Source organism: Pelodiscus sinensis, chromosome 1, assembly GCF_049634645.1.
Source record: "Pelodiscus sinensis isolate JC-2024 chromosome 1, ASM4963464v1, whole genome shotgun sequence".
NCBI classification, from domain to species: domain Eukaryota; kingdom Metazoa; phylum Chordata; order Testudines; family Trionychidae; genus Pelodiscus; species Pelodiscus sinensis.
In genome coordinates, this window is record NC_134711.1 from 334,106,782 (window position 1) to 334,116,668 (window position 9,887).

A 9,887-nucleotide genomic window follows, 5' to 3' on the forward strand; every position below is an offset into this window, starting at 1 on the left:
CCAAAGTCCGGCCCGTGGGCCAATTGCGGCCCGTTTTCCGGTTTAATACGGCCCCACAGGTAATTTGGCAATATCTATCTTTTATGGCCCCCAACGAATCCATATGTATTGAGATGAATACATTGTAAAATCTCAGTTAATATCAGTTGGTCTAAATCAGTTATAAATATATTTGGACACAACATGTATACTTGGTGTTATGTTCCTGTTCATATTTTTTGAACTTAAAAGTTGACAGACAACCTTTATTACCAATAATATGTAATGTACTTTACAATGTTCCTGACATATTTCAGCTTCCTGGATTTTTTTTCATCTAGCCTTCAGATATGAAAGGCAGAGTGATTCAACACCTGTTTAGATTTGTCATCCATGTGACGAAATGAAAAGTATGCCGTTTGCAATAAACTTTGCATAAAATAGTTAATTTGCATTTAATTTTAATGGTTCAAAGAATGTCAGGCAAAATGGTCGGCCCTCACGCTTGTTCACTTCATCAAATCTGGCCCTCTTTGAAAAAAGTTTGGGCACCCCTGCCCTAGGGAAAGCTATACATTGCCCCTGGTTATTTTTTCCTAACTGGTATAATTGTTAAAAACACACAAATGCACAGAGCCACTAATTACTCCCTGACTCAGCCCAGAGCCCAAGAGATCTCCTCTCCCTTGGGAGGGTCCCTTAATTTTACTCGTTATGCCTACAGATGGGTAAATAGCTCAGGGACACAGACAGGCTGGTCTCCAGCTGGTTTACATTCATGTCCCACTTCTCCGCAGCATCTGAGCAAACCCCACAGGGCTGCCCAGAGCGGTGTTATAACCAGCACCCCCCTGCCTCGACTCTTAGCAGAGGAAGCTGCTGCAGATGCCGGGCTGAGGGGTGGAGCACACACCTGCCAGAGAAAGACGCGTCCATCTCAGGACTCCCAGGTAAGAATCTCTTGCTGAGGAGCTCCCCTCTCTTCTCTGCAGCCCGGCCCACCCACGGCAACACCTCCAGCCCTGAGGTGGCTGCATGTCAGGGGCACCGGGAACCCTTTGGTGTGACAGGTGTTCCTGGATGAGCCGTACAAGGTGCCATTCTGAGCCCCTGGCCCATAGTTTGCTCAGGTAACCCTGAGAGAGAACGGTCCTGGAGCCTCAGCCAACCTGAACTCCCGGGGGTGCGACCAGCCCTTGGAGTGAGACGTGAGCACAGAGCGGAGGAGCCGGCTGTGTGTGAATGCTCAGAGACTGCCCCTCCCCCTCTGGCATGTCAGGGCTCTGGTGTTAGGTAGTGGATTATGGGTGCCTGTTTCCTGTCCTGTAGAAACTAACAGATTTATCTTTCATGGGTAAAACCCTCTTCATGAGAAGAAACGGAGTGGAAATTACCAAGGCAGTGGGCTATAGACTCACACGTCTTCCATTTCTCCCCACCCACAAGGCTTGTTACCCTGTCAAACAAAAGCTTTCAGGCTGGTTTGACAACATTCGTTCTTGACCAATCTGTGCTGACCACAACTTCTGCACTTAGTAATTTCGCAGTATTTGCAAATGGATTCCTTAGATATTTCCTCCATTATCTTTCCTGGTGCAGAAGTTCAGCTAATTCATCTGCAAATCCCTGAGTTGTCTTTAATTCCCTTTTTATAGATGGGCACTGAACATGACGTGTTCCAGTTTTCTGGAATCTCTAACATCTGCCATAATTTTCAATGATCATACCTAGCGACTTAGATATCTCCTCAGTCAGTTCCTTGAATGTTCTCAGATGCATTTCATGAGGCCCCAGTGACTTGAAGACATCCATGTTGTCTACACAGTGTTAACTTTGTTAAGAACATAAGAACGGTCATACTGGGTCAGACCAACAGTCCATCCCGCCCAGTGCCCTGTCTGCTCACAGTGGCCAATACCAGATGCCGCGGAGGGAGGGAACACAACAGGTAATCCTCATGTTTCCTATTTTAGCTTCTGAACCTTTCCCATATTCCCTGGTATTCACTGTGGCTATTTCTGGACTGCTGGTTTTTATTGGAAAAGGGTACACTCTGCAATTTGGGTACCTTTTTCTTATAGTTTCGTCAGAAGAGGCTTTTCCAAAATTTGGCTCGTCTACACTGGGCCAAATTTCAGAAAAAAACCTTCTTTCAGATGGCATGAAGAAGACAGGGCTTCTGAAAGAGCGTGTCTGCTGTTCTGCAAAAGATGTTGGAAGAGCAGACGTTTTCCCTGGACGCAGCTAAGTTTTTCTGGGATAACCATGGAAAACTCTGTAGTCTAGACATAGCCTGAGTTTGCTGTCCAATCCCCAACAACCTTCCCGGTAAGAACTGAAAGAAAGAAGTCAGTGAGTCTCTCTGCCATTTCCCCATTCTCTGATATTGTTTCTCCCTCTTCGTTGAGTTACCAACCTACCCTGTTCTAGGTCTTGTTATTTCCTTCTAATGTATGGGTGCAATGTTTTCTTGTTCTCCTTTATGTCTCTCGCTAGATTGAGCTCCTTTTGTGCCTTTTCTAATTTTGCCCTGACATATTTGTGTTATTTTACTGTTTATAGGTCTCTTTTTTATCATTTTTATAATTTAAGATCTCCTGGCTAAGCTATATCGCTCCTTCCTCACACAGTAGAATACTTTGGCCTTATGCTATTAAGAAAGTCTCTCTGAAAATCTACAAATTGTCTTCAACTGGTCTTTTCAATTGCATTATTTTGTATTTGCTGTTTTCCCTCTGGCCATTAGATAAATGTCTTTCAGGGATGGTTTAGACAGTATTTGGTCCTGCCATGAGGGCAGGGGACTGGACTCGATGACCTCTCGAGGTCCCTTCCAGTCCTAGTATTCTATGATTCTATAATTCTAGTCCTTAGAATCATGAATTCCAACATTTCATGAGCACTTTCCCCCAAGCTGCCTTCCACTTTCAAATTCCGAATCAGTTCCTCCCCCTTTGTCACAATCAGACCTCGAGGATCCTCTCTCCTTGTAACATTCTCCACTTTCTAGACTGTAAAAAAAGTCTGAAACTCATTCCAGAAAACTCGTACAATCTGTGCCCTGAGGTATTGTTGTCTCAACATATATCTGGGTAGCTGTAGTCTCCCATCACCACCCAGTTCTGTGCTTTGGATGATTTCGTATATTGTTTCACCCACCTCTCCTTCGCAGTGAAGGGATCTATAGTAGAATATAACTTTTTTGTAATTTTTTACCCCTTGTGTTGTTAACCAGAGTTTCAAGTCTGGCTCCTATTTATATCTAAGTCTGAGATCAAGTGTATATAATTTTAATATAGATGGCAAAAATAAAGAATGTGGAAATGGCTGATCTTCAGAGAGGAGGCCGAGTTAGTCTGTGCCCACTGCCTCAGTAATTTCCGCTTCGTTTCTTAGGATAAAGCTTATGCCCCTGTAGCCAGACAGGAACCCCCCTGTAACATCCATTTTTGCTTGCCTGGAGCATACAGGGCACACAGAGCAGTAAAAGCCTTAAACAGAATGTCCAGGCTGTTGTGACCGTGAATGGCTGTAAACAGAGATACGCCAATTGCTGACCAAAAGCCTTGACAGGAGTGCCCTTGACTGAAACCCATAGTGATACGAACACACAGCCGTCCGCGGGGGGAGGAATCTCTCGCCGAGTACAAAATATCCAGTACTCACTTTTTACTTATCTCTCTTGCAAGTGTAAATTCATTTGAAACTCCCTTGTAAGAACTGGCGTCACAAAGACAAACCAACACAATTTGGCATCTTAGATAAGAAAGAGGATACGGGCCCCTATGGGTATAAAGATGGGTCCAGCAGCACATTTACTCTGAGTGTCAATCTACCATCTATCTGCTGGTCGGGTTAGGTATTTGACCTCCCGAGGTTCCACAGGGACGCCCACCTCGTATTCTTCTTTCCTAGAAATTGAGGCACCGGCCCTGGCTTGACCCGCTGGAGTCGAGAGGGACAGAAGGGGGTAAAAATTGTAGCTGGATGTATCCTTTCTCTTAAGTGTACATATAGACTTAGAGTTCTTCAAAGATTAAGCTGTCACTTGGTACCATTATTTCTATTTTCTATCTTTATTTTCTTTGTAACCATTTTAAAGATCTATATTTGCTAGCATTTAAGAAAGAGAGCAATAGCCATTGTAGCCATGTGCTTTATAAGACTTTTTAATAAACCTGGAACTGGTTAAGCTTCAACCTGACTCCTTCAGTTGCTGTAACAGAACCAAGCACAATTTAAAAGAACTTCAGCCGATCATAAGCGACAGGTATAGGGAGAGCTTGGGCGTTTGGATCGTGTCGCTTCCAGAGGTCAGATCCATTGGGGCATCTCTCAGTCTTCCCTAGACTGCCCACTGCGAAGGGATCCTGTATCCTAGCAGTTAAAATCTGAGATGTAATAAGCTCTTCCTATAAACTCTGGGGCGTCTGCCAGCCTGTTTGCTGCCCTCCGCGACGGGACCCCGGTCCTAGAGGTAAAGTCATGAATGTTAAACCTTTTCTCGGTAACACACACACACACACACACACACACACACACACACACACACAATGCCCTGACCATCGACTGAAAGGTTCTTAGCGGAGACTCAATTCCTTGTGAGCTCCTAGTGCGATGCACGGGCCAAAGGGATGATGTAGTCCTAGGATGTTGACAGAGGGGAATGGTCAGTTGCCAAATTGTACGGGTCCGTTTTTGTGGCGCCAGTTCTTACAAGGGAGTTTCAAGTTAATTTACACTTGCAAGAGAGATAACTAAATTCTGAGTTCTAGACATTTTGTGTTGGGCGAGAGATTCCTCCCCCCACGGACGGCTGTGTGTTCGTATCAATATGGGTTTCAGTCAAGGGCAGTCCTTGGCAGCCTCTTGGTCAGCAATTGGTGTATCTCTGTTTACAGCCATTCAGGGTCACAGCAGCAGCCCGGGCCTTCTATTCAAGGCTTACTGATCTGTGTGCCCTACATGCTCCAGGCAAGCAAAGATGGATGTTACAGGGGGGTTCCTGTTTGGCTACAGAACCCAAAATCCTATTCAGGGTCCCTGCGTTCCATAACACAGCGCCCTTGTCTGTGGGTTTGTGCTGCATTCCCTGTTCCACACCTCAATCACTGTACTTGTTCTAGTGTCCACATTACACCACTCAGGCAGGCTTTGGGTTTCACACAAGAAAGAAAGAAAGAAAGAAAGAAAGAAAGAAAGAAAGAAAGAAAGAAAGAAAGAAAGAAAGAAAGAAAGAAAGAAAGAAAGAAAGAAAGAAAGATTTTAAATTGTTGAAGGAATCAACTGTATTAACCAGTTTCAAAGATCTTGGTGCAGGTTTGTAACAGGGATGGAGTAAAGTGCTGTCTTAAGTCCTGTTCCCGGAGCAGCTGGGATGGACGGACAGTCCTCTGTTCAGAGCTTCAATGCAGATCCTCCAGAGGTGAGAAGCTGGATAGAGACAAAATGGAGGGATTTCCACAGCTCAGTATACATCCTCGGGAACGTGGAAGGAACCTCACTGTTCTCACGGTGTGAAAGTTTGTCCCAAGATGTAGTTTGCAGTCGCATAGCTAAGTCACTTGTCCATACATGGCTCAGTTCTGTGCAGGTGCATACATTGGCCCACACTTGCAGGAAAGGGGTCCACATTGTTGGCTGCCTCCCATTCACCATTGCGCATTGACAAACACATTGGCTATCATTTCTTCTCATCTCTTCTTGTCTCTCTCTTTTCTCTTTTCTCTTGTCTTCTACTCTCTTCTCTGGGTGTTACTCCAGGAACTAACATTTGAAACAATGACACACAGCTATTGTTCATATTGTCAAGGACAAAAATATGCGCACACACAAATAATACAACCATAACTAGCAAATCATAAGCTCCTAAGAGACTTGGTCCAAGATTTGTATTGTATTACAATCCAATATCATTGTATGGGTATCTGAAGATTGTCTTTGCTTTGGACACTATTTCAATGGAGTTGCTATCAGTGATGTCCAGGACTTATCCCTGAAGTGCGTTCTAATTGGGGGGTTTCTCCTGGCCCTTGTCTTGTCAAAGATTTTTTTTTCATTCTCTCTGCGGTGCTCCCCCATGCATTATGTAATGGACGTATGAGCACAATGTGCGTAACTCAAAGATGTTTGGGACAAATTGCTTCATGTAACCTATCAGTCGTCATGCCCTAATCCACCCGGTCTGTTTAACTTATTTGCTGTATCTATCATTCTTCTGTATAAAATTAGACATATGGGCTGCATCTAGCCTGGCATGATTTAGCGCAAATACTTTTAGTGGAAAAGATTTTCCGTTAAAAGTATTTGCGCAGAAGAGCGTCTAGATTGGCACAGATGCATTTGCGCAAATGACAACTTTTGCACAAAAGCATCCATGCCCAGAATAGATACCCTTTTGCGCAAGAGAGCTCCGAAGGCCATTTTAGCCATCGGGCTTTCTTGCGCAAGAAATTAAGGTGCCTGTCTACACTGGCCCTCTTGCGCAAGTGGGTTTATCCCTGAGTGGGAGCGTCAGAATATTTGTGCAAGAAGTACTGATTTCTTACAGTAGAACGTCAGTGCACTTGCTCAAATTCAAGCGGCCAGCGTAGACAGGCGGCAAGTTTTTGCGCAAAACCAACCACTTTTGCGCAAAATCTTGCCAATCTAGATGCACCCACAGAGTGTGGAATGCTTTGTGGTTTTAATGAAACAAAAGACAGGACTATGCAGCACTTTAAAGCTTAACAAGATGGTTTATTAGGTGATGAGCTTTCGTGGGCCAGACCCACTTCCTCAGATCAAATTGTGTTTTTAAAAGTGTGAATGAAACCCTCAGTGCTTTGATGACTAACTGTCAAACAATCTCTTTTGTCCTTTATGTTTTAGGTCTGGGGAAATCACAGGTCCACCCCCAACAGGCCAGGTGACCTCCTCCTGTGCAAGTAGGGAAACTTGGAAAACAAGAGGAAAGCAGGAATCAGGGTCTTTTGGCTGGCTGGTGTGGCACACCCGAGAGAGGGAACCAGAGCTCCGAAGGAAAAGGAGACTGACCTGGTCTGGCCCAGAAAGAAACAGTTTTAGGGTGAGTTTGTACAAAGTTTGAAATAAATTTGCACTGAAGTTTTGGTGTAGAAGTAGCGAAGCATTTTCTGTTATTTTGGGTTTGTAGTCTACTTGGCTCTGCCTGTTCTCAGCTATTACCACTTCAGTCCTACCTCTTGCACCTAACACGTTCACTTTTAGTTTCTATCCAACACAGTGTAAATAATTGTTACCTGGGGGAGCAACCAGTGTGCACATTCCCCCTTTCATTGCGAAAGGGGGCTTACCCAAGTAATTAATTGGGGTCTGACCCCATTTGAGGAGACGTATCCCAGGGAGCTTGACCCAAAATTGCACTCGCCTTGGACCTGAAGCGGTTCAGGGTCTGTACTGCTCCTTGGTGGCACAGGGACCTCAGCTCAGGGGCTTGGCTAGAGGAGACCAGCGAGCTGGACCAGATGGATCAGGTGCTGAGAAGCCCCGGAGATCAAAAAGGTGGGTGGCAGTGGCTGTGTCAGCACCCTGGGAATAACCCCCAAGGGGTCCTTTCTGACCTCACCCCATCACCCTCATATTTTGAGCAACCAGATGAACAGGGAATCCGTACGACATGCAATCCCTCTGCTGGTTTTCTTTTCACTAAGGAGCAATGAGGGAAAACACGTATCCACAGACCTGTTCCCCTCCCCTGCATATTAGGTTTTCCCACATCATTTTGTTCAAGGATGATTGACACGTAAAATATGGAATTCTCATCAGTGTTTAATAATTTATTTTCTCTGAATAACAGAAATGTCTCATCACTGTGCGAAGAGCAGTGAAAAGAGCCTTCAGAGGTGCATGTAATGTCTCCTGTTAACATCATCTCTCCATCCAGGTTCTGTGACCATCCCCCTAGAGCCTGAGCATATAAAGGAAGTCCAGGGAACATACAGCAGATGTAGGAGAAACCGTTCTGCCCCAGAGTTGGACACCATCTCCCCTACTCTATGTCAGATTCCAACGCAACCGACTTCATCAACCCCTCCACCTTCATCCTGTTGGGCATTTCTGGCCTGGAGGAGGCCTATGTCTGGATCGCCATCCCCTTCTGCATCGTGTACATCATCACCATTGTGGGGAACTTCACCATCCTGTTCATTGTGAAGACGGAGCCCAGCCTCCATGAGCCCATGTACTATTTCTTCTGCATGCTGGCATTCACCGACCTGGTCCTGTCTATGTCCACCCTGCCCAAAATGCTGGCCATCTTCTGGTTCAATTCCAGGGAGATCAATTTCAATGCCTGCCTCACCCAGATGTTCTTCATTCACCTCTTCACAGCAATTGAGTCTGGGATTTTGGCAGCCATGGCGTTTGATCGCTACGTGGCCATCTGCCATCCCCTGAGACATTCCACCATCCTGACCAACCCTGTGGTGATTAAGATTGGCCTGGCCGTGGTGCTGCGCAGTGGCATAGAATCACTAGCCTATCCCTTCCTGACGAGGCGATGGCCATATTGCAGCTCCGTCAGCATCAATGCACCGTACTGTATGCACATCACTGTGGTGAAGCTGGCCTGTGCCGATACCAGCATCAGTAGTTACTATGGGCTCTTCGGGCTGTTCTGTGTGATGGGTCTGGATGTGGTGTTTATTGCCATCTCCTACATGCAGATCCTGAGGGCCATCTTCAGACTCCCCACAAAGAAGGCCCGACTCAAGACTTTTTGGACTTGTGGCTCCCACCTCTGTGTGATCATAATCTTTTATATGCCCAGTGTCTTCTCCGCCCTCATGTCCCGTTTTGGGCAGAATTTTCCGCAGCACGTCCTTGTTCTCATTGGCAGCATGTCCCTCCTGCTGCCCCCCATGCTGAACCCCATCATCTACGGGGTGAAGACCAAACAAATACGGGGCCGGCTGCTCGGGCTCATTACTCAGAAATAGTCTAACGTTTTCTCCTGGTGCTCTGACTTTCTCACCAAGCTCCTTGCTTCCCTAGCTGATAAGTTGATGCTGGGCCCTCTTCCCTAACTCACGTGCTTTGCAGTCAGACCGATGCTGTGTCCTTCCCTTACTGTGCTGGATCAGGGTGACCCAGGGTGGAATCAGTCTGCGTACGGCTCTGTAACTCTCAGGGTTACGGCCGTTCTCATTGTTGGCAGCTGGTGCCCAGGGCTCTGCCCCCAGCCACCTATTCCCCCATAGCCCCTCCATCTACCCACCTAGTCCAATGTGTCCCTGCCTCTATCGCCTCTTCTCCCACCATCCCCCAGCTCTTCACCATTTCTGTTCTACTCCCCTCCTCCTGACACTGGCTGGATCTTCCCCACCTCCATTCCTGCTTCACCTGGGCTCCCTCTTTTCCAGGGCTGGGACAGGAACTTCTGCCATGTGACCAGGAACCTTCCTGCTTGGATGGCCCCAGATGAATGGGACAGTCAGGATTAATAACCCTACTCCTCTCCCCTGCCTTCAGAGACCCCGGCCCTCTTTTGGAACATCCCTTCTTCCTCATAAAATGAGGTTTACAGGGATGCCAAAAAAGGCATCTGCTTTTCTGATTTTTTTTTCAGAAAAGCAGACGCATTCCTTGGATGTGGCCGAGCTTTGCCAGGATACCTTCGATATCCCAGCAAAGCTCCGTAGTCCAGACATACCCTTAGTCTGTAACTTTAAAGAACCAATGAGTAGTACTGTAGGGCGTGTGCACTCTCTCACACACATACACATATATGAGGGTATGTCTACACTATAGCGTTAATTTAAGATATCTTAATTCGAAATAGTTAATTCAAATTAATACATCTACACACAAAATGAATTTCCAGGTAGCGTTTTCCTAATTTGAAATGCTGCGTCCACACTGAGTGGACCCTGATTAGGATTTAAGGCTGG

General features: G+C 46.1%; 1 protein-coding gene across 1 annotated transcript; it reads left to right on the forward strand.

The window, feature by feature from the left end:
* The first annotated feature begins 7,994 nt into the window (after window positions 1-7,994).
* Window positions 7,995-8,936, forward strand: LOC142818606 (olfactory receptor 52L1-like). Its single transcript, XM_075899486.1, has 2 exons — window positions 7,995-8,216; window positions 8,433-8,936. The coding sequence occupies exons 1-2, from the start codon at window positions 7,995-7,997 to the stop codon at window positions 8,934-8,936; spliced, it is 726 nt and encodes a 241-aa protein (XP_075755601.1).
* Window positions 8,937-9,887: the final 951 nt, after the last annotated feature.

What these genes read in the sequence shown, in the direction of transcription:
- LOC142818606 (XM_075899486.1), top strand. Translation starts at nt 7,995, where the DNA reads ATGTCAGATTCCAACGCAACCGACTTCATCAACCCCTCCACCTTCATC. An exon ending in TGCTGGCATTCACCGACCTG is followed by an intron (nt 8,217 to 8,432) that starts GTCCTGTCTATG and finishes GTGGTGATTAAG; the next exon opens with ATTGGCCTGGCCGTGGTGCT.